General features: G+C 42.9%; 1 protein-coding gene across 1 annotated transcript in view; it reads right to left on the reverse strand.

The window, feature by feature from the left end:
- SCFD2 (sec1 family domain containing 2) overlaps positions 1-25,850 on the reverse strand; it is a gene marked incomplete at its 5' end in the record, with an annotated part of 209,598 nt that overhangs the window by 110,058 nt on the left and 73,690 nt on the right. The window contains one exon of the mRNA XM_082483103.1: positions 4,752-5,001. Within this exon, the coding sequence (XP_082339229.1) occupies positions 4,752-5,001 (250 nt within the window). The remainder of the gene's footprint in view (positions 1-4,751; positions 5,002-25,850) is intronic.

Consider the following 25,850-nt stretch of genomic DNA (forward strand, 5'->3'; position numbering starts at 1 on the left):
ATCAAACACAACACCACTAATATACTTTTATATTATTATGCATGCGAAAGAAATCGTATCGTATTTCTTAAATCTCATTGGGTGATTAAAGTGTTGCATTTTCATTTTAATGAACAGTTCCAGAATATTTTTAGCGCTTCAGTGAAACAAGGTGTTACATAAATGCAGAGTGTTATTGTACAAATATTTTGGAAAACATATGTTCAGGCAACAATAAGGCTGAGAAGCCTAACACTCAACAGCCAGGAAACTGTGAGTGCTTGTGCTTCTCTCACAATATAAGCTTACGCAAGTGCTGCATCTTAACGTATTCTGCAGAGGGCCGTAATCATCTCGGCTACATCAGGGAAATCCAGTGTGGCCAACTGGATGGATACCGACATCTCCGAGAAGCGCCTTCTTTTCCACTACCGCGAATACTAACCCAGTTTCACTAGGTAACACCAAAAAGCAGGCATAGCCTAAATACCCCCTGTGCACTGAGGGGCTGCGTCTTTTGGGGCAGGTTTGCACTAGTTTTGCGAGGTAGTCACATCACTGGAGATCCGCTACAGGCGCAGACTCAGGCAAGCGTAAGTAAGTTTACATTTAACAAGTTTAATAGGAATAAGAGATTCCTGATATAAACCAGGCTATTACTTCGACAGATGACTTGACCTCAAAAGTCAGGTTTTCTAAAGTTTTACAAGGGTTTTGCATTTTATTTCTCAAGTGACTCCATGGGAACAACAAATAAAACCAACAAAAACGTGTAACTGTCAAGACTGCACACCTTCCATGCTTTGCAGAGAAGAGGAAAGCAAAAGGCTTAGGCAGCAGTTCAGAGCCACAGCTGAGATACGGCGTTTAATTTCAGCTTAAATCAACCAAACAGCCTTAGTACAGTGTTGGGTCCAAACTAAAACCAAAACGTCAGGCACCAGGTGTATTGGGAAGCAGAGCACAAAGTCCTCTCTGTTCAAATAAACGTAATCACTAATACCTCAAAATGTAATTTAATGCTTTTCTTCTTCAGGTTCCAAAATGAGTCACACAAAGCTGAGAGTGCCAGTCCACTTCATGAACTGCAAACTGAAACCCAGAAAAAGGTACTCGCTGAATATCATATAGAGAGCCTCACTTACTTTATTAGTACTTATTCATCACGCGTAAGAATAACTGAAGCTATACGTTTCTGGTTCTCTGCGGCGTTCAGTCCATACACGGAACGCAGCCGTGGCTCGTAGCAAATACACTCTATAATCACGAAATTGAAGACTGTGCTGGGACGCACACAGGAGCCAAGTGACGGCTGCATGGGAAACTGAGTTACTGGCACTTCTCAGCTTCCAAGTGCTTGGCTTTGCAGCCTACACAGTATTCTGTACGCCTTTCTAAAGGCAATTTTGCTCTCTGTTGCTATAACCAAACCCGTCCACTCATGCATCGCCAGCAGGGTTTGAAACCTAAACCCGCAGCTCTGCAGGTCGAGCTCCTTAGTAAGAGCAGATTTATTGCAGAATGGACATTGAATATTCAGGAACGTGGGTCCCACATGGGAACCTGGAGGCGAGGAGTGAGCCAGCAGGGAGTGTCTTGAATCTACCCAGTAACTGGCTTACTCTTCTCTCCTGACGTGTCCAATGTAACATTCTCCCTATCATTTACCTTGATGGAAAACTCAAAATACGACCACGAACATTTTGCTTTGTTCTGATCGTGCACGAAAGATTCAAAAAATGACTGAAATTTATTTTAGTCTAATTAACTTTTGTGGCCATTTAAGAGCAGAAAAGGTTTGCTCTTGTTTCTGACCTAGAGTAAAATGAGGGCAGGAGGTTGTAGGTCTGGACCACGATCTGTCCGGACCCACGGCTGTTGTTAACTTGCAGACCTGGGCTGACCTCGTAAAAACAGACCAAGCTGTACCTGCTAAAAGGAACAGCCGGTCTGTAGTTCGTAGCGTGTCCCGCTAGAAGCAGAAGACGTCTCAGCATTATATCTGCTATTGTATCAAAAAGAGAAACCGGTGCTGCTATCTATTCCCCGACTTCCAGCCCTGCTGCAAAGAAAGTCCTCCTGCTGTGCCTTTGACAGGAAGCGTGTGGGTGCTCGTACCATTCTGACTCGTTTCTCCCCTCAAGCATCAAGCAAGGTACCCAAAATTCAGAGGGAAGCAGGATGTAGAACATAGGCCTGGCAAAATACAGGTCAAGGAAGAGTAGGTCTAAAGCTGCTCATGTTTTCTCAGTCTTCCCAATGCAACTGTACTGCAAATAGAGCAAATTACAAATTCAGCAAATTCCACTAATGCTGAGAAAGCGATCTGTTGGATGAATAAAGGCTTGAAAACTACCTAAGGGGCATTCCTAGAAATTCCGTTTCATACTTTTGTCCCAAGACAATCCTTATTTTTGGTCATGACAGTAAGTTTTAATATTTTTTTCCTCTTTTATGAATTGCTCTTTTCAATGGTTCCCAGTGACAGGACGAGGGGTAACGGGCACAAGTTGGGACATAGGAAGTTCTGTTCAAATACACGGAAACACTTCTTTACGGTTCAGGTGCCAGAGCACTGGCACAGGCTGCCCAGGGAGGCTGTGGAGTCCCCTTCTCTGGAGATTTTCAAGACCCGCCTGGATGCAGTCCTGAGTAATGTGCTCTGGGCAATCCTGCTCTGGCAGGGGAGGTGGGCTAGATGGTCTCTAGAGGTCCCTTCCAACTCTGAAAATTCTGTGACTCTGTGATTCTGATTCTGTGAATAAGTCAAAATAACTGTCATTCTAAATAAGATGTAAACCCAAAGAATGCTAATGAACCAAAAAAGTATGCAAACAAGGGGAAATACTAGCACACACTTGTGCAGAAAGCACAAACATGGTTGTGCTAAACACAAAGATCAGAAACAGAAGGATGCAAGTGCTCTGGCTTTGTGTTATACAATTAACTTCATAATGTAATAATGACGTGCTTGGTTTAAAACTACTTGTACTGGGTCTGGTTGGGATGGAGTTAACTTTCTTCACAGCAGCTTGTAGGGTTCTGTGTTTTGGATTTGTGGGTGAACCCATGTTGATAACTGCCAAATGCTTTGGCTGTTGCTGAATGGTGCTTGCACAGCATCAAGGCTTTCTCTTTTTCATAGTCATATGCCCCAGACAACAGAGCGAATACTTATGCCTAAGGAGACGAAAGCCGCACTGCAGACACCCATCATGCTTCTAATAGTCCACCCACTATGTAAAAAGACAGAAGTAATTTTATTTCATAAACTGAAGAATTTTTGTACTGAAACATCCGTTTACCTGTTCATCTGCCCAGAAGTTGAGGGCAAACACCCAGATATTCACTTTTACTAAGGAAACACGTACGCTGGAAATCACGCATACAAGTATATTCGTAAAAACTATGGAGTTATTGACTGGTTATGGAACCTAATACAAGCACAATGTCTGTTTTGATCTCCATCTGTGCGTGCCAATACGAAACCTGAAAGCATAGAGAGCAACAAGGGAAGCACCCATGTTTACAGGAACCCAGCTTCTCTTTGGTACTCGACTGAAGTTTTGGAGACTTCAAATCTTCCCATACTTAGGTTTGGCACAAAGAAGGGAAATTCATAAAACTGTGATCCAAAACAGTGTCGATCACAGGAGAAAAAGCAAATCATGAAAATGGAGGTTTAGAAATGATTGCACCATATCCAGTAGAAGACACCACTGCAGTTGTGAGGGAAGCACCATGTAGTGGACAAGACATGCAGTACATATTGAAAAACAGGAGAGCAAAAGTCTACAAGAAGCCTGGAACACTGTGGGTACCATGGCCAGAAGCATTACAATAACAGCACAGTGCAAATATGACTTATTGTGCCCATTTCTACATTAAGAGTCTTTTAACCATTAAACTATTTTACACTCAAAGCAACAGCAGACGGGTCACATTTTGAAGCAGAAGCATCCACAGGGAATAATACCAGAATAACCAACAGCAGAATGACTCCACTGCCCTTGAGACTCTCCATTCTCAGTTCAATCGTAAGCTCCTCACAACAGTTTGATTTATGTTCATGTGCTCCCTACCTCAAAGGTGACCTGGTCGATGACCTGCTCCCTATTTGTAAATACTGAGCGAAGCGACAGCAGGAAGCAAGATCCCTTCTGCCATTCAGATACGCCACCCTCGAGCCATAGTTCATTCATTTTAATGAATGTTTTTTAACAATTTTTTTTTTTAAATGTGACACCAGCAGCAAGAAGTCAGGGCTTTTTCTACTCCACGAGCGCTCATCTAAAAAAAGGCTTAGCGTGCTATTTTTAAAGGCTAATGTTCATGTCGTTTCAGCAAAAAGCTCAGTGTTGGTTTTAGACACATTTCTTCTTTTATGCCAGACAGGCCAGCTCCTCGTATTCACAAAACAACCGTGGTTCACTGAACATGCTTCCAGGATTAATTTTGACTTCCCAGGGTCAACTATACACTGATCAATAAAAGAAATCATGGAAAAGCTTACCTTATGAAAACACACAAACTTAGCCAACCTTTAACAAAAAGAACAACTTGTAGAGCTTTCATCAGACTCAGCACTATTCAAGAACAGCCCGTCAGCATTTGGCATATATGAACATGGGAGATGGAACGAATCTACAGGAAATCCTTGTGCTTACTCACGTACCCTCAGCACCACAGACGAGTCAAGCCGCTTTCGTATGTTTGTCCCAGTTCCTGCATTCACAGCCATCCAATTTCTCACCACACAAGCAGAATCTTACCTGTTATTTTCTGCAGCACAGGAGATGGCTCTGGCTCATCACAAATGGCCTTGACTAAGGCCTTTTTCACCTCTTCTTCGGTCTCGTCCAGCTCTTTTCCACTTTTGATTTCTCCGACCACAGAATACATGTATACCAGCAAGACAAGGAAGTCCTCGCAGGTATAATCATCTTTTGTCCTCTCGTTGTGAGACTTGATCATTGGCAGTAACTGATTCAAAACACTGGGCATTTCTGACTCGCCAATAGTCTGAAAAACAGAAGGAAGACCATGCCAGATTGGCCCTGGAGTACTTATCAGACATCAGACATACTCCCGTCTGCATCCGCAAGCTATTATTTCCCATAATAGCGGGGCTCATTTAATGAAACATTGTTCAATATTTGCATTCTCATTTGTCAGCACATCGTCCTGTGACTTATTTGCTGCTCGGATACCAAATCTATTAGCTTCCTACAAGTTTTTTCCTCCGCACTCATGATAGCAGCCCCTTAGCACCTGAAAAGCCTGAGGAATAGATCTTCTCCATGTACCGATAAGACGTGAGGATGGGAGCATCAGTCTGTGGTATGGGTAAAAATGGTACACAACACAAGGTCAAACCCTTCCTCTAAATTCTGGTCCTCCTCCTTGGGCCTGATTTTGTACCTGAGCAGGGAGTTCAACGCCCAGCTCCCATTGACTTCAGTTGCTCTTGTGAGCTCTCAGCACATCTGCAAACCTGACCCTATGCTTTCAGGTCAGAAACCCACAAAATTAGAAACAGAGGGAACCACCTGTGAAGTGTGTGGTTTAAGTGACTGGTGGGTTTCCTAGAGGAGCTAGGCAGGGCAGCCATCACCCGCACGGCGTGTGCCCTGACCCTCTTCTCCCTCTGCCTCCTTCACAGCACGCTTGACAGCTTCTCAAGCCATCTAACATCTCCCCACCAAAAAAAACCCTTCTGTGCTGGGCAGGGCAGGCTCATTCCCACAGCACATCCGTGCTGCGAGGTGAGTAAGGCAAAGGCCATGTGGAAGCGGGGAGAACTACGTGACCGTGAGCTGAAAGATGACCATGTGTATATGAGGAGAGGAAGGCTGGCAGGGAAAAGGAGGGGGAAACTGAGGGTGTGCTGCGATGTCCTAGGTCCTCAGTAGTTGAAACCACACTTGCTGCTTCTCATCTGTGTGGGAGAGGTGTCTGTACAGCTTTCCTGTGGTCGTAAAAAGAAGACGTCAGACACGAATCCCCTGAAGCAGCATGCTGACATCCACATCACCCAACACCAGGGCTGGGGTTTAGACCCACCGTGCGAGTCTCTGCCATTCAGGACAGCGGAGTGACCAATCGTAGCGGCAAACTGCCACACACTGCACACACACCTGCACACTGACATCTCCACACACTAGTTTTCTGCTGTGGGTTAGTTTGCAGCTCAGCAGTGGGATCGGGCGAGAAGCGGGGCCAGTGGAAGGCAAGCAGGAGGAGCAGGCTCCCTCCGCGCGAGGACCAAGGTGGGGGAGGAGAGAACAGCCTCTCTCTCTCAGTGGCATCACTCGGATCCATCCAAGAGGTCTCCCGCAACACCAGTACCCTGCCCCTTGCCCTGTGGTCACCAAACAGCCCCCTGTGAAAACCTGTGGGCCAATTCATAGCGTACAGTGAAACGTCGAGTCTCTTATAGTCCAAAGAGTCAAGTCTGCAAACATTTATTCTTGGTTGTTACTACAGTAGCTTCAGACTAGTCATAGTAAATGGGCACCAGAGCCAATCATATAGCCTTTAAATAGATTACAATAAGTAAATAAGATACAAAACAAACCAACCAGAAAGAGGCACAGGTTTATACAATAACAAAATCACGCATTTAGGTTTATCGCTGCTTTTAACTGCAATAATTTAGTTCTGAGGTTTTCTGACAACTGAGTGGTTTTTTTCTGAAACCAGGGCAGGGGTTTCAGAGTCTAACTTTAGGAACACGGAAACTGAAAGTTTCATCTCCGGGCACACTCCGTACAACACTTCAGGAGGTCCCGGTTTTGGTTCTATTTCATTTCAGTTGTTCTTTGGCAATCTCATAAACACTAACAAGCACCTCATGAACAGTTATTTTTATACTTACACCGATCCACTACAGATCGCCATCGTAAAGCAAGCACGAATTACCCAAGCTCTCAAGAAACATTTTTCCAGCCTGTGCTATAGGAAACAACACTTCTGCGGACTTTGGACCCCACCCTGCTCCTGACATATCAGTTTTGCCATGGACCCATCTTTCAAGGGACTTTAATGTGGTCAGATGTTATGTTCCTATTCGAATACATACCTTAGAGAAGAATTCCCTAACTACCCACATGCTAAACCTAACACTAAGTGCACACTGCGGACTTGAAGCAGTAAATTACAAAGCTACAGTGGTCAAAAGCATGTGGGAGCCAAAAAGGAACATTCAGAAATCCGAGAGGGGTTGGCACAATGTGTGTGTTTGGGCAGGGAGCGTTAAATCCCATGCACAGCAAGTCCAGGCGCTGCTCCGCCTGGGAAGCGAGTCTATGGTGTTTGGCGCCGGTCTGGCGTACGCTGGCAGCTGGGCCACCCTCAAGGCAAGGCTGCCGGTTCCCAAATTTCAGCTCAGCCCTGCCTCAGCTCAGTATTACCTGCTCTCTTCTCGAAAAGTGACACAAACATATTCTCGTCTGTATGCCAGTACAATAAATATCAGATCATCCAGATCCTAAAATGGAAAAAGACAGAACTTCGAGGAATTCAGAGGTATGCAGCTACCGGGAAGCCACCTGCAATGAACAAAAGTCCGAAGAATCTAAGAATTGAAGATTAACCTACATAAGGAGTTATTCTGCAGCAGATGACAAACTTCAATCTATACTAATCTGAATTCACTTTTAAGGCAAGGCAAGCCCCATGCCAGGTATTATTGATCATCTGCTGGCGCATCATCTATTCCCTCCTTCCCTCCCAACACACAAATTCTCTACTTCACCCCATCTCTAAATGTCTCATAGCGTACTCCTACAACACCAAAGACGAGTTCTTGAAAAAGCTGTACTTTGCACGCACAAATTATCCAAATGCACAGAGCACTGAGAATGCACATGTTTGTACAAAACAGTAGGGTCAAGAGCTCCTGCTTGAGGACAGCAGCTCCTGAAAGTACACGTGTACAGCATCTCCGGCAAACTTTCAAACATACATGATAACAACAAAAAAAAAAAGGGTCTAAACTTTCAGGATGATTTACTGTAGGGCGGGCTAAAACTCAACAACTTAAAGCAACAATTGCCACCTCTTATCTTCAAAGGAAAAATGAAAGAGAAAAAAAAAATATTAAAGAGCTATAATAAACCGTTAACTTCAGAACGCACGTAGGGTCTTTCTGGGGTATGAACTTCTCTGGAATGTTTTTCTCTTATCTCTTGGGAAATGGCACAACAGAGGACTTCAAATGGAACTGCCAAGTTTCAGAGGCTATTTTGTCCAAACAGGCCAGTTGGACTGGAGCGCGCATGAAAAAAAAAAAAAAGGGACTCGCAGCCTCATTGCAGAGCACGGCTCCGCGGGGAGCTGGGAAATTTGCCTCAAACAAAATCCACTGGCAGATTGTCATTATCTGGCCACCTCTGATGATTTAGGGGCTCCCTGCACCGCCTAACAATCAATCAATTACCCTGATTGAACAACCCTAAAACACAAGTTTTAAAAATGAAACTACCCATGACCCAAATTTCCTGCTGGTTATGTTGGCCTCAGGTTAGCCCCATTTGTCTATCATCAAGGGAGCCAATAAAAATAATAAAAACAGGTCAATTCTGAGCTTTCCAAAGGCTGTATAAAAACATTAACGCTGCTTAATGCAGAGCCAGTTAAGGCCCAAGCTCTAACGCCTTCTGCTCGGTTGCATTGTTTGGACATTTTAATGCTACAACCATATATTCTTCAGAATCCAGAGAGAGTTTGCGATAGATTTTTGTTGCTTTCCATCTCTTTTCTCCACCCTCCTTAGTTATTTATTTTTATAACTTAAGCTCTGTAATAATTTACTATCCCTAAGGGTAAATGAACTGACGTCAATTTGCTGATTTTTGCAAAAGGCCCGAGTTTTGGCAGAAGGGAGGATAGTGAAGAAAAGTACAAAAATAATTTTTTCGGTTTTTTAAACACTGAACATGATATTGTGCTTCAAAAGTGACATTTAAAATGTGATTTAAAGGATCTACAGGAATTAAGAGGAAGCGTAATAAACCCATGAGAAAATGTTTTGCATTTCTGTGAAAGGCATTTTTTTCAGTATTAAATAAACCTGTAAGAATCTAAAGCCGTATGTATCATTGGACATCTTTTACACAATAGAAAACAGAGTGTGCTGGGGAGGAAGAGAAGAGGAGGGTCAGAGTTTACTTGAATTAACACGTGTCCCTGACAAAATTGAGAAGAGAACTGAGCACTCTAATCCCCGCGCTTCCAGCCCACTGTCCTCAACACATCATTAAAAATATTAAAGCAAAAATCAACTTCAAGCAAGTGGAATTTATTTTCTTTTAAAATCCAGGAGGAAGGAGGAGATAAATCTTAAGAGACTACTTCACTATGTAAATATTCTAGTGGCTTTCTGTTTAGGAAGCAAAACATGTTTAATTCCTTCAGAGGTCGCACGAGTTAACTGAACTTTTTGGAATGGGAACTACACAGCTTTAAAACAGTGAGGAATTTTGCTGGGGAAAAACAAAACTAAAAAACAACCCCCAAACCCAGGTGCAGGTAAGATCAGCAGAAGGATCAGCGGAAACTCACAAGCCCTTGGGTCATTTGCTGTCCCAAAGTCCTGGACTGCCCCGTTTAATAGATGCTCCTTTTATCGGTAACTTAGGCGGGAAGAGAGGGTTCATGAGTTGTGGAATAAGCGGCTTTCCAATGTTGCTTTATTCGATTTGCCATTTTTTACCTGGATCTGACATTTTGTGCTTCGTGATTTTGCCACGCATCGTATTAGCTTCCTGGCTATCCAGACGAAGGCAGAATATTCTAGTTGCTAAAAAGGATAACGGCATTGAGGGAGGACCTCCTGGGTGTGCAAAACCAGCTCAGATCCTTCGATGGCAACAGATCTCTGCAGCAGTAGTCATCTTAGCGAAAACGAGAGGCGCTGCCAAGCTAAGGAGGAGTCTTAGCTGCCTGCGGTGCTCAGCTGCCCATAAATCAAACGCTGCAGTTCTGTTCCTCGCTGTTTTACACTGTTTGGCCACCTGAGATTTGGTTTGATTGCACATGATTTCCATATGGGTGAGAAGATATCTGTACTCCCTACTCCCAGCAAAACAAGCATTGCGTGCATTTAGTTTTCATTAAATGGCCTATGGGTGACTAGCGATTTGACACAATAAATAAGTATGAACTTGCCACGCACATTATGTTTTTCCATGTGAAGCTCTAGAAATCATTATAAGTCTTGACTTGAGCAGGTTTTGATAAAAATGTACCTTCTCTTTGTCCTCTCTTTACATATTTGCAGGGTATGATTGAAAAATAACCAACCCGAAACACAACGCAAAAAATAAAGGTCTTCAAAGTACTACACTCTCACCATTAGGAAAGCCTTCAGTCTGTCAGCGTCAAAATATATAGCATGCAATTATTCAGGCAGGCTGTTCAAGAAGAGGATGAAATCATTTTGATAACCGAAGCCCACCGTCTGTACGCTTCCTTTTGCAGGAAGTGAGTTTGGATGCCAGAAAAGTTTTAGTCTCAAGCTGATGTTTCCAGCTGGGGAGGGTTGACAAAGCTTCGCCTTGCAGGGCGAAGGAGCAAACTTTAGCCTTAGGGGAAAGCAGACGAAGCATCCAGCGAACTCACAGCCGCTTTAGAGTGGAGGTGTGAGATGCTGGCAGTAAATGCTGGCCCCTTCCAGTAAAAAAAGTCATTAAAGATAAGGAGAAAGATCACATTTCCTTTTGTTGGGGACCAAAACAGGTTTATGACTTGTCCCATGAATACCAAGAGACTTGCATCTTCCTCTCTTTGATGGCAGCCTCTGCCTATTCACTTGATAAACAACACAGAAATCTGCCGAGAACGCATGTATAAAGAAAATAGTGGAGAACTAAACTGAGAGACCCAGGAAAGAGTAAAAGCAACTAGGACCTGTCTCCCCTGTCATTACTCTTAATGACTCCTCTGTCTTTAATGAAATATCCCTACGGAGCCAATTCTATCTGCTGTCCCCTTTTCTGCATTTATCACCCACTCTGAGCATTGCCCCAGGAACCATATTCTCAAAACTGCAGAGACAATTTCCAGGCAGCCCTTGTAGACAGTCTTAAAATTCTACCATAAACCAATAAAAAGCAAATAAAAGAAAACCAGTGAGCTTTTTAAAAGCTATTTTTAACCTGGCTCATGCTGTCAAAGACACAGATTCACATTCATCCTACATGCATGCTCTCCCTGTGGGCCTTTATTCTTGCCTTCTGCCCACCACAGGAGGCTCTTCCCTCTGCGCCTGCTGACGTGTTTCTGTGACCATGCATTAAAACAAATCGTTTTTCCCAGACTGGTTCTCTGCTCAGGTTTACTGCTTGGCCACAGAAACACTTACACTAGCCACGAAGGCCAAGGATTGGACCGCTTCCTTATGCAACAGCGCTGGCTTGAAGCCAGAGATAAAGGTTGCCAAGAGATATAAAAGAAAATTATATAAATAATCACCTGCTCTTTGGATGACTTCTTCAATACGCTGTCACATGGCCAGATTCTTAATTGGTGTCTATCAGTCAACACTGCAGACATGAACAGGCCTTTGCCAATTTGTACCTGCTGAATATCTATCCAGGATGTTAGCACTTACTGCAAAACACAGCGACGAGTCAAAAGCAAGAAAAATTAACTTGCAACATAAAGCTTTTAGAAAGCACAACATTTGTAAGCTCTTCTGGTCAGAGATAAATTTTTTTAACATGTGTCTTGCATAATTCCAAAAACGTACCACTGACACTTAACAGCTAATATGTGATAACAACAGAAATATTTAAAACAAGCTGTCCGAGCCCTATCATTTCTAAAACCAAAACAAAAGCAAAGCCCAGGACAATTCTTTTAGCCAGTAACTCCCTAGCCCATGATCATGACCTAAGCAATTGGATTCCACCTATAACCCGGAGCCAAAGCAGTGTATTCCAGTATTTTTCTTCAACCTAACTTCCTTAGGACATAAAAAGAAATTATATTTTGAACAACAGAATTAAGATTTCCTCTTATCACCTTTCTCCTGCCTTTACTGAGCACCACAGTTGTTTAACAACAATTTCCTGTTTCCAGTCATCTTGCAACTTCTTCAGTTATTTTTGTTTCTCGTGGTACAAGAGGCAGATTAGGTTACTATGTCAGAACTGCAAGACTTATGCATACATTTTGAGAAAATTTAAATGCCATCACAAAAGCTTCTAATAAACCCACTGATATCTAATCTTCCACAGTACAGAAATCACCTCATCCCAGTGAGTTATGCTGTCTGGCGATGTATCATTACATCCTACGGTCCATTTTTTCTCTCTCTCTTTGGAAACCATCTATGTGTACAGCTGTGTTAAGATGTTTTAATGGGTTCACAGGGGCTCAGCAGCAACAGCATTACTGAAAAAAAGGATATTTAATAAGTCTGGATTTTATTAGACAAAGCTCTGCAAGGATAAGGACAATTTTTCTTAAATCACCGCATGTCTGACATAAGAGACTCATCAGCAAGTTAAAAAGGGAGTACTTCCAACCTACTCAGTCAAAAGCTTTTAGCTGTGATGGCTTCTACAGACACGCTCGGTAAAAACATGAATCAGCACAGCAAAAACGGTGTCAGAAGAACGAAAAAGGAATAGAGGCACAGTCAAGATAAAACATGTATCAGAGAAAGATCTTGGTGCTATGCATGTCAGGATTTTTTATGTGTTGTTTTTTGAGGTTGTTGTTTGTTTGTTTTTATAAGCCTTGGGATATTGGGAAAACCACCAGAAGATGGTAGAGGTTCAAAACTGAGAAAAGGGCACAGGGATAACATAATATCCTCGGAGGTTAAAGCTCACATTGGCTTTGAGGAGAACAATGGGAAAACGTTCAGTCACTACAAAGCAAAGGCTATGAATCCACAGGGACAAAAAACCCCAACCAAATAAAAGGGGTATAAATCAAGAAAAATATAGTAAAACCAAATCAATCATTCAATAGTGCGGACCACATCTGCAGAAGGAGGGGACTCTATCCTGGGAGATGGTTACTGAAAAAGATTTTAGAGATGCTCTGGACAAAGAAAAGGACAAGAATCCCTGCTTAGATCATGAGCTATAACCCCCCAGGCTGGAAAAACAGATGACCCAGAGGGAATAACAGGTCTAAAATAATGACGAGTGGACTACAGAAGGCAGGTAGGGATTGATTGCTCACTCTCTGTCCCAACACAAGAACTAAGGGGCAATAAAGAAAGCTGGTAAGAGCCAGTTTAAAAAGCAAATTAAATGGAGATAGTTCTTCATGCAATTTGCTCAGATGTGGAACTCCTTGCCAAAGGTTGTTGTGCTGCTAAATTCTTACTTGGTTCACAAAGATGATGGGAAAACTCACAGGGGAAAAAAAATTCCATCAAACATTAGTAAATACACAGAAACCAAATCTGTTCCAGAACTCAAAATGGTTGGAGCTGGGAGAATATCATATAATCTTGTCCTCTTCTCTTAATCTTCTGTAGGCAGCTGCTTTTGGGTACGGTTAGAAAAAGCAAACTGGCTCAGCTACATTTTTGATCCAATCCAGAATGGACATATTTACATCAAAGCCACAGCAAAAGGACCGATATAACTACAAAATACAGTATCCATGGGGAAGAAGTAGGGGAGCAGGTTTCTTACAGTATGTGGCACTGTCAGGATTAATTCCAATATATCATGCCCAGTTCCAGTGTCTACATTTCTAAGAAGCTCTGGAAAACTAAAGATAACGTTGGAGGGAGTCAATAAAACAACTAAAAGTTAATTTCTCCAGAGTGAGAGACGGTTGGCTTATCAAAAGGAAGAATAAGTTATATGTATGTCTCTTCAAACAGAAGACAATTTCAGAGTACGAGACAGCGCTTGAATCTAGTCAAGAAAGGCACAGAAAAACCACGCAAAGTTGAAACTATGATTTTTTCCAATTCTCAAGTTAGTGGAGATGCTCTCAGTGGCGTGCATATTTCAGAAAGACTTTGGAGGGTGAAAGGGCAGAAAACAAGCAGAAAGCACAAACTCAGTGGTCTCACGCAATAAAACACTATGCATAAAAAGCATCTGGTGAATAAAACCATAAACTCTTTGGCACAGTGCTTAATTGCAGTGAAAAGAATTGTGCACTGAGAGGGAAAAATACTTTAGAAATAGCAGAAAGGATAACAGTAATAGATATTGAAATACTGGACATGCTGTGAGGGCTGGCACGCCGCAGTAAGTTATAAAAGGAGACTGACAGTCAAAACAACCCCATCTTGTGCCTTTCCCTCCACATTCTTGCCTTTTGAGGCACCTCTTCTCTCTCAGCCCTTTGTTCTATGCACCATCCTTCATTCCTACGCCAGTCTAATGTCAGATGTTCCAGAAACTCCTCAGGGCTGCAGGGAAACCTCCAGACTTTTGGTGATGGGTCAGTCCATGGTGGACACTGGTACCAGAAATGAAAAACTGGGATGGCCTGGGATGAAGGTGAAATGGGAAAACAAGTCCTAATGGGTGAAAAACAAAAGGAGTTTGGAGCCCACATGACTGTTTGAAAGAAATCTGAAAGAAATTTGCTTTCTTATTGCTGTGGGCTTTTTGTGTTTAGGTGTGTTACCTCACCATCAAAACTTTTTTACACAAATCCAGTCAACTTCTGCCCCTAGAAGTTTGATATTAACAGACAATCAGGAAATTTATCATGCATTGCTACAAGCACCAATGCCAGTTCGAGCTAAAGCATCATACAAATCATGATTCCAACTAAGTTAGGGCCAAACATATACTTGACAGCTTTTAGCAATGCTCAGAGATTATAATGTTATATAAAATATGCCAAATAAGGATAGTATTTTGACCAAAACATACCCCATTTCACAGTATCCCTGAGATCCAACATTTTGATGACAATTTCAATGGAAATGGATGCAGATCTGAGCAAAGCAGCATTCTCTCTCCCTATCCCTTCTCTTTTGCTCCTTTTCTTAAAAAAGGCCAAAAAAACTTAGTGAAAATCTACCACTACCTCCCAAAAACTGTTGGAATTTACCAAAACACTAGGAATTGAAACTCCTACTAGTCAAAAAACTTGAAAGCCATTTAAAGCATCAACTTGCACGAGATGGTCGTATGAGACTAGATGCGGCATCACGTTACTGCATTTTACAGATATGAATTTAAACAGCAGCTAACTTGGTAATGTTTTGCATTGTCTTTAAAATATTTTATACCTCGGTGTGCAGATAGACAAAGACATAATATGTGACATAAACCACAAAGCAAAAATATATGGACATGGGAGGTTTGCAGAGGAGAAGATCCCACTGCTCTGCCCACAGTCCCGGCTGGAACCACAGGAAGGAGACAGAATGGCAACACAAAGACATGCAAAGGCAGATTATCAGTCCGCTGCAGAGCACCACGGCTGTTAATCAGTACAGTAAATGTTATCACAATAGACTACTGACATTTCTAGCCCTTGTACAAGGCTCACCATGCTTTAAACAGGATTCAAGCTTTCATGGTGATTAAAGGCAGATGTCACACGCATGAGTAAGTTTGTAACTTAGGAGACCCTCATACATTTTTGTGTGTGGAAGGGATCTTTCATTGACAGGACATCTTCACTGGAGGATGCTCGCTGCGGCACAATTTGCACAAGGAAGAACCTTCTCCTTCCCTTTTTCAGGCTGGGAAGAATAAACCAAGCTTAATTATACAATTATACCTTATAGTTTTATGTATGTACGTATGTATACGTTTTGTATGTATGTATGTATACGTTATATATATACACATACCTATGAAATGTATCAGGCTACAACTTTAATTTTCCTGTCCAGTTTTCCATTGCCATTGAAACCATCCATTGCCATTGCCAACCAATCAGGTTACCATCTTTCAGAGAACAGTGGATGGCAGAAACAACAGTGATACTTCAAAGGATTTTTTTTTCCCCTATAGATGTGCACGAACTGCAGCCGCAATGACTACTGATCATATATCTAATATAAAACACCAAGTGAAATACAGGCATAGGCAAAATGACAATTATTTTTCCACTGTGATAGTGTTATGGTGAAAAACTTCTGAAATCCCATTCTTTTCATCTTCTCATCCCATCCTGGAAATATTTTCCTGCTCTAGGGGCTAAGAGTTCTCTCACCAAGCACAGTTTAAGTGGACTGCCTACGAGCTGCTCCTTCAGCTCCTTAACCGAGGAGAAACCCTCAGTGCTGGTATTCACAAGCCATGGTGAACAGACTGCACGCCCTGGGTTGGGCACACCTGTGCATGGAGTTATACGACCTTTTAGGACGCCAGTTATTAGAAATTATAGCCAACACTTGCTTGTCAGTCATGATGCTCCATGCCCCTTGGCCCATGTGCCCTTCCCGCCGCTGGCATGCAGCAAGCCCTCTCCTCTTTCGGCTCCTTTCAGCACTCCCATCTACGCTGGGTGGCGCTGGCGGTGGTTTTGCAGCTGGCTGCATCCTTGCTCTGGATGGAGAAGACATGGGGCTGCTCTCCCACCGCCAGCTGCAAGGGCCATGTGAGGGCATCCTAGCTGCCAGGCATTGCTCCTGCCACACCTCCTCCCCGTCCGTTTGTCCGGCACGAGCCACAACTAGAAAAACAATCCCGTCTTTCTGTCCCTGTGGGATTTTCCTCCCACTCAGCCGAACGCCTGAGTCAGCAGAAATATCCCTCGTGATATCACATTTGTGCAAAGGGAGCCGACTGGAGCACAGGACATCTGGTCTCAATATCTAAAAACACTTAAATCATGCATGTCATTCCAAACATTTAAGGACTTCAGAAGTTTTCAGTTACTTTCATATATATTTCCTAGTTGCTTCATGCAGAAAGGATTTCTTATGTTCGAGTTTCACTCTGAAGATCTGAGGAAATGTATATTCCATGCCATTTTAACTAGAAAAAAAAAAGCCCAGCCTTAAAGATAAGCTCAGAGGTTTCCTAAGTTACATTTATATTAACGATTTTTTAAAATTATTCCAGGAAAATACCAAAATGTGCTGAGTTATAATCCTTGCAATTCAGACTTCAGTAACAGGCCAAAAAAAAGTTGGGTTTATGTGCAATGTTAAAAAAAACCAAAACAAATCCAACAAACAACCCCCCTCTCCCCCAAATTCGGTTGTATATGCCAGACAGTGAGGTATTAAGATATTTTCTAGTTCCCCATTGTGCTTTTTGGTAGGAGAGAAAGGGCGCGTGGCCTAGTGGTCAGGCACCAGATGGAGACTGGAGACGGATGCCCACCATGTCTGACTGTGAGCTTCTTGCTTTTCTCCACCTGTAAGCAGCGGTAGCTTCCCCACGCTACCAAGCGTTAATTCAGGTGCTCTGATGGTCTGATGCCAAGTCCCAGGTCTGAGTAATAATATTCAGCGCAGCAAATAATTCCCTTTGCAGCCCTGACATGTGCTGCAAGTCATGGCAGGCTGAGGCCAATAGAGCAGAGGCACACTCTGAGCCCGCTGTAGCTTCTTTAGTTGGAATATCAACAGCCATCGAGCTGTCATGGGATGGAGCTCAGTATTACAGGCTGAGATAATTGGGGTTGTTCAGCCTGGAGAAGAGAAGGCTCCGGGGACACTAAGGTGTCCACTAGGCTCCAGGGAGATCTTATTGCGGCCTTCCAGTTCCTAAAGGGGGCCTACAGGAGAGCTGGGGAGGGACTTTTTACAAGGCCGTGTAGTGATAGGACAAGGGGGAATGGCTTTAAACTGGAAGAAGGTACATTTAGATTAGATATGAGGAAGAAATTTTTCAGTCTGAGGGTGGTGAGGAACTGGCACAGATTGCCCAGAGAAGCTGTGGCTGCCCCATCCCTGGAGGTGTTCAAGGCCAGGCTGGATGGGGCTTTGAGCAACCCGGTCTGGTGGGAGGTGTCCCTGCCCATGGCAGGGGGGGCTGGAACTAGATGATCTTCAAGGTCCCTTCCAACCTAAACCATTCTATGATTCTATGACTAACTGGCTTCTTTTTCAAAAGCCAGGATGGGTACATCCATCTACCTCACAGTCTCTCTTGCAAGAGAGAAACTATAGCGCTTTGATATCATTTCTATTCTTATCTGGCGCCCCACACCTCAGGGTGAGAGTGCTTCCAACCTCTACTGCTTCTCCTGCAGCGTACGCATACCAATATAATAGCAGAAAAATACTAATTTCTTTTTTGGCAACTACTAGAAAATTCTTCACTCCCTCCACAGCACAGAGAGCTCCTGCTTTTCTAACAAGCCGTCTGTCAGTCCGCTCTCAGGACATAAGAATGAGACATTTGGGGCATAAGTGATATTCCGTATGCAGACGACACCACGGCAAGAAAAAAGAAGAGGTATGAGAAGAAGAGGTATGAGAAACCATAAGTTGAATGAGAGAATCCAGAGGATCTTGGTTATATATTACAACTCACAAAATACTTTAAGTCATTTGTCTGAGACTTGGATCCCATTTTGGAAGGCAGAATAGTATTACAAAGCTCTTTTAGACACTGTTTATTAACATCAAAATGAAATATGAAAAGCACTTTCTGTTAAATCCAGGACCTGGACAACTCTTATAATGTGTACTCTAAGTAAACAAAGGAAAATGGCACTGCAACAGCTAGAAATAAAATTGTGTGTTAATACTAATAATAAAAATAGATTTTTTTACTGGATTAAAGTATGTTTAATTCTTCCACAAATAAACTTCCAAAATAACACCATCACAACTAAGTTACCTCCGAACATTACAATACAAGTAGCTACTCCAGCTGTCAGCTGGGACCCTCACATCCCAGAATACTTTCACTTTTCCTGGAGCAAACATTCCGACCTCCCCAGCAGACAGTGCTGCAGGCCCTAGCAAAGATCACAAAACCCACAAAATTTCAATGCTGTTTGAGAACAGCAGCATCCACCAGGGAAGGGGGGTGGGTGGGTGGGTGGAGATAAATCCAGACACAGTTGTTTTCTCTTTAAAATTTCACTTTTTTCGTTTTTTTTTAATAACCACTATGGAAAACCTAAACCAGTCTCAGGGCAACCTTTTCTCCTGCCTCCAAAAAATTTCCCTCCGCCACCTCAGTCACGGCCACTTTTGTCAGATCTCAGCAAATTACCAGTTGGTGGTCTCGCTGTTCTACCCCGAGCCGTATTTTAATTAGTCAGAGCGTTGAGAAAAGATTATTGTACAAATATTGGCGAATCTTCAAACAAGAGTACACGCTGTCCGTTTTATTCACAATGAAAAAGCTCTTAAAGAGATTTCGATAAAGATTTGCCTCCTGCTTGCAGCCCACGTTCGTAATGTTTATATAAGTGGGGGATATAAATCTTTTTCAAATGAACCCCACAGTTTTTAAACCAGCCTTGTTATAAACTGCCTGTTTCCGTTTTGCCTGCCTAAGCAAGCAATGCAGAGCCTGCTCGGGATAGACTGGAACTAATTTAATGTGCTCCAGGTTTAATCCCCATCCTCCCGGCTTTTACTGGCAGATTTTACACAAGAGGACTACTGCTGACTTGAACAATGATTCATGCGATAAGTGGGGTTTGATTTGTTTTTCCACGTCAGAAAGCATGCGACAGAAACGCCACCAAAATCATTTTAAGAAAACACGGCCGAGTAAGAGCCAGATTAAAAAAAAAAAATATAATAATAATAATTATGCTTTCACACTTTGGCCCATGCTGCCCTGGCCGTGCCAGCCTGGGGATGGCGGGACCAGGGATGGTGGGACCAGGGATGGCGGGGCAGGGGATGGTGGAGCAGGGACTGGGGATGGCAGGGCAGGGACTGGGGATGGTGGGGAAGGGGATGGGAGGGGCGGGGACCAGGGATGGCAAGACAGGGGATGGTGGGGCAGGGGATGGTGGAGCAGGGACTGGGGATGGCAGGGCAGGGACTGGGGATGGTGGGGAAGGGGATGGGAGGGGCGGGGACCAGGGATGGCAAGACAGGGGATGGTGGGACAGGGGATGGGGGGGCAGGGAATGGTGGAGCAGGGACTGGGGATGGTGGGGAAGGGGATGGTGGGGCAGGGGATGGTGGAGCGGGACTGGGGATGGCAGGGCAGGGACTGGGGATGGTGGGGAAGGGGATGGTGGGGCAGGGACCAGGGATGGCAAGACGGGATGGTGGGGCAGGGGATGGCGAGACTGGAGATGGCGGGACCATGGATGGCAGGGCAGGGACCAAGGATGGCGGGGCAGGGGATGGCGGGGCAGGGACAGGGGGAGGCGTGGCAGGGGATGGCGGTGGCGGGTCCCTTCCGAGACGGTCCCTGCAGGTGGCAGTGTTGGAGCGGCGGAGGGAGCGGAGCCGCCGCCTGGAAACCCGATCCGGGCTGAACTTCAGCCTCCCGCAGCAATTACCGAACATCACGAAAATCCCGGGGCAGCGCTGCCGCGAACACGCTTTAAAATTTTCTTTTTAATTCGCAGGAGGGAACCACGTTCCTTAGCACTGAACACTGAAAAAGGGACAGCATTTATAGGTGTAAGATATGTTTATTTTTACAAAATCACCGATGCAGGGACCACATAGGTATTATTTTGCAATCATCTTCTCGTGTATCAAATTCCTTGCTCATTTACATAAACCAGATGCTTTTCTGACAAACCAAATTCCTCGAAGAAAAAACAGAAGTCACTATATACTTCATGTCCAGAATGAATGATGATGTGAACATATGGCACAAATGTTCCACTAGCCACTAAAGGCAAACGTATACTTTAAGCACAACAGTTTTCTTCTATTTAGCAGAACTTTTGCGAGGGCTTAGGTGATCCTTGGCAGAAGCATTAGAAAAGGAAAATGAAGCTACTTAGATTGTATTCACTGCCTTCAATGGCTTTCACTCCCCTTGGGGAAGCCAGCTAAATTTTTTCACCAGATCTTGACGCTCAAACCAGTCCGCTGAGTGGACACATACCCCAAAAACAGTGATCCATATTCCTCTTTCGTGCAGGAGAACTGGCTCCTGGAATCTTTCTTCCCAGTAGCCAATTCCCGGAGGATTATGAGAGGAACAAGAAGAATGATTATTCAACTATTTTAGTGATCATTTAAAACTTGTAACCTTTTCGTACACGTGGATAAAGTAAAGGACATGGGGAATAAGTATTTGCTGTTACCGAAAGAAGAAATGATAATCAGAAAAAAAATCTAAAATCTCTCAGTTACCCCTAATTCTTACTGCTTTTACCAAAACCCAGCTTGCTAAATTTCTAGGTTACTACAGGAACAACAGTATTTTACATTTAATCTGAAAGGCTGAATTCATGGAAGATGCCTGAAGGTTACACACATTATTCACCTAATCTTCCAGAACTTCCTTATCTGCCAAATCCTTCCAAATACATGGATCTACCGACTTTTGGTGTGGAGCTACAAAAATCCTCACAAAAAGGGCAAATCCTCATCTTGAATGGCACAGAGCAACAGAAAGTTTGCAGTAAGAGCAAAATATTCAGCCTGAGAATAACTAGTAGGTAACTGAACAACAACCTAACAACCAATAATAACCCAAACATCAGAAAAAGAGTGAGGGTGAGCTATAAAAACCAATATTTCACGCCATTCTCTGCAAAGAGTGCAAGGATGGCCATGAAATTTAGAACAGGCTCTGAAGCTGCAGCTCCGAATATAGAAACTACACAGCAAAGGCAACTTTGATGATGGCAATGACAAAACAATGACAAAAGGTAATTTCAGCATTTGAGAATTTTTGAGGACTACTGGTAGGTCCATTCTCACCCTGTATCCTAAGATCAAGTTATCAACAGGATTTGCAAAGGTGGGACCTAGCTTGAGCAGTAAGCAGCTCTCCTCAGAAACAGCACAGCCATTTTCTTTTCTTCGCTCTTCCTTTCAGTGCAGGTTAGCAAATACTGAGCCAACTGCAAAATAATCCAGAATTGGTCCTAAAGGACCACTCCGCTAGTTCTCATCCTTGAATTAGGTCACGCGTTTCACTGGTCACCAATCTAACCTAAAAGTATCATGAACTTAGAAGACAAGGTTATTGAACGTCAATGTCCAACTACTTGAGAAACGTATGTGGCAACTTTAGTAAATTGAAATTGAAACAAAATACCCCAGAATGATACGTTACACTCAATCTTTACTATTGGTCCTTTCAAGGGACACTGCGGCCCTAAAAGAGCACGGAATCACGGAATTTTCAGAGTTGGAAGGGACCTCTAGAGACCATCTAGCCCAACCCCCCTGCCAGAGCAGGATTGCCCAGAGCACATTACTCAGGACTGCATCCAGGCGGGTCTTGAAAATCTCCAGGGAAGGGGACTCCACAACCTCCCTGGGCAGCCTGTGCCAGTGCTCTGTCACCTGAACCGTAAAGAACTGTTTCCGTGTATTTGAACGGAACTTCCTGTGTTCTAACTTGTGCCCATTGCCCCTCGTCCTGTCAAAGCACATAGCAGCCGCGTTTCCCTCTCCCAACAACAGCAGGGCACTGCCACAAAGCCCACAGTTCTCACATCCAAACACTCGGTCACTGACCGCTGGGGAGGATCTCACAAACTACTGTCAAAGCCCCCAACTCCACAAAGTCTGCACTGGGTGTCTCAAAATTCTCTGTACTCAAGCCCCCACTTTCTGGCAAGAATGATTACATGGACGTGATCACGTATAAAAGCATAAACGTCTATCTGCACACTGAACCTCCTGCCAACACAGCCAGAAAAATCGACATGTATAACAGGGAAACAAAAAAGTTAAAATACTATTTTGGCTGCATCCCTCTGGTACTGTAAGCTGCAACCAGCAGTGAGCCTTCCAAAGACATTCCTCCAAAATCACAAGTTCTCAACTTACAAAGTTCTCTCCACATAAAGTACCATAGCATCCCATATCCTGACTGAGATTTAACTCAGTCTACAATGGCTTTCCCCAAAAATCTTAATATGTAAATCAATAAAAAAACAGCATGACTAGTCCACCAATGCCACATAACCAAAGCAAGTCTAAGTCAGCATTATGCCTCTTTTTTTTTTTTTTTTTTTTTTTTTTCAATTAAGGGAAAAAAAATAAACCTCTCACAGTATCTATCGAAAAGATCACTCACGTAGTTTGTTCCCAACACTCATCGGTAATACATGTTAATTTCCAGCAGAGGTTCACTTCACACATCTGATATCACAGGGGATGGCTGAACCCAGGCCCACAGCTACATAATTAAATTCAGTTTTCGTCTTAAAGCAAGTAGGAGATTGACAACACAGTGACGCAAAAGCCCTTATCTACACAACTGATAAAGTAAGTATGCAAAAGCTCAAGAGGTTAGGGGGTAGCCCAAGCTCCCTTCCTACTCAATCTCTGCCAATTTGGCATCAATTAGACCCCTAAGAATGAGACTGATATTTTCAACTTAATTCTTACGTACCATGAACATCTAGGATGTAACAGTGCCTTTAAACCAATGATCTAAAACTACAAAATTTCCTTGCTTAATGCTTATCAAAAGGAAGTGTCAAAATGATTCTTCCAACCATGTGCCTGACGTTTCTCGAATAATGGGTAATGATCATTGCCCGACTGCAATATTCATGACACTTTACTTCACCTTTTAAATAAAGGTGTAGTTTATCAGCTCCAAAACTGACTTCACAACCTCAGGACTTCATGCTATCGGTGAAATTTTAGCATTATTTCTACCAGGTGTCCAGCTTTCCAGAACTTAACTTTTATGTTTAAAGCTATCAGCTCATGAAGAACAAACCTCTCTCTCAAAGGATACTATATAGAAACTTTGTAAAAAATCATCGTGCGAAATATAAACAGCTGTAAAAATTAAAATATCAAGTCAATTTTCCTGATAGTACATAACTATTCCCTAGAGTGCGTATTTTGTTCATAATAAGTTGTAGATGTGTGAAGAACTGAAAAAGAAACTTCATGTATTTTTCTCGGGAAGCCTTTTCCCAACAGATTTCTGCCAGAATGGCTCTCCTGGTCTGCATAACATCCCTTGCTTCTCCGTCTTTCATGCCTGCTACATTATTCAGCTGGTAAACTGGTGAATTATGAGGTTATGAATAACAAGATGCTCAGTATTTATATGAAGACTACACTTAAAATGTTTTTTTTTTTTTTAAAGAAATGAAAAAGTAGTTTGCTTCTCAACCAAAAACTAAAAGCACATGCTGAAACAGACATGGAAGGACAGGGGATGACATCTACCAACAGTGAAGAGCACTTGGAAATTCTGCAATGGGTGGGGAGAAGTTGGGAAGGGCGGCAATTGGAAATGTTTTGGAAGAAGAAAACATTTTTTGGGGTGAAAGTTAATTTTTACTGTGCCAATCACAATTTAAGTTAAATTCAAGTTTGTTTTTCCTCATTCGGTTTATGATCTCATCTAGTCATCAAGGATGACTGATGATGTTTCGGGATTTGGGCCTTTGCCAGTTGCAAGTAAAAGGGAATTATTTATTTTTCTTTAGCGCTATACTGCTGCCATTAACTGTATCCCACCCCTTTTTGTTTACAGCCCGTCACCGAAGCCACAGCTTTATTTTAATGCGGTGTAAGCTTTTGTCTGGGGTTGATAGTGTAAGTGATCTAGCAGAAGTCTTGCGCGACGAGCATCGCTTTGCACAGAAAGCACGCAACCTTTACTTCTGAAATGATGCCGGCCACCGCTCCAGACAGGATTCTCTACTCCCATTTAAACATGGACTTAAAAGCCACACTTGAGCAATGGGCACTATCATTTTCCTTGTGGTAAAACTACATTTATTTAATCCCTTTAAAAACAAACAAACAAGAAAATTACTTTGACCTTTGCCTTGGTGCAAGGATTCTGATCTGAAATGTGTATTACACTTCTAACACGCTGTATCTGTGTCCAGCTGAACTGGGTCAGATTTATACGCAATCAGGAAAAACGGAAACCAAAGCAATTTAGTTTTCATGTTTGTCAATATCAAAACATCTTGTAGCGGCATTAGGTTTTAAACTGAAACACACAGAATAATAAAAGAAGAAGAAAACTGGAAAAGGAGCGGCCTGCTAAAAACTGCATTAAACAAATAATATGGACTTTCTCACTTGCATTTTTTTCTGCTTTAAACTATTCAAAAATGTGTGTTTGAATGTCCCCACTTTGGCTGTTCATAAGCCACAGGGAGGTTTTTTTTTTGCATGAACTCTTCAACCTGAGAGTTTTAGCAGAAAAGCTTCTTTACAAGGCTTAATTAAAAGCAGGTTTAAGTCGGGGCCCTCACTCACTCTGGTTTTTATTTTGGCCTTCTCTCTGTGTCAGAAGTCAAGTCCCAAAAGAGAAATGAAGTTCATTATTGAGTCAGGAGAATATTTTCTCCTTCATTCTAAGCCCAACTAAACATGTTTCAGGTTTGAGTTTGGCTTTAGGTACCTCCAAATGAGATTTTATATTATACGCACCTAAGGGTGAAATGTAAGAAGATGCTAATCATGAATTTTAACTTTGCCCTACATAATAAATAATGTGTGAAAAGCACACTGCGATCTCCTTTGCATGCAACTGATTTGGTACGGGGAACCATATATTCTAAACAGATGGTGTTCAGAATGAGTATACTTCACACCATGAGAGGTTCACGATAAACGCAACGTCATCGTCCTGAAGCGTGGCAGAGAGTCATGCAGGCACACCATAACATGGGGGGAGCAACGTACCAAACCAGAAGGGTACTGACACATCTGTAGGAAAACGTTCAACTTTTTCCAGAGTGTTTTAAGTAGTAGTCTATTGGTGACGTTTGACACTGCATACTATGCTAGCAGTTTTTAAGGCATGCTCTCCTCAAAAGCAAGATTATATTTTAGCATAAATAACTATAAAATGAGGGTTCCT

The sequence above is a fragment of the Vanellus vanellus genome (assembly GCF_965231255.1).
Source record: "Vanellus vanellus genome assembly, chromosome: 4".
NCBI lineage: Eukaryota > Metazoa > Chordata > Aves > Charadriiformes > Charadriidae > Vanellus > Vanellus vanellus.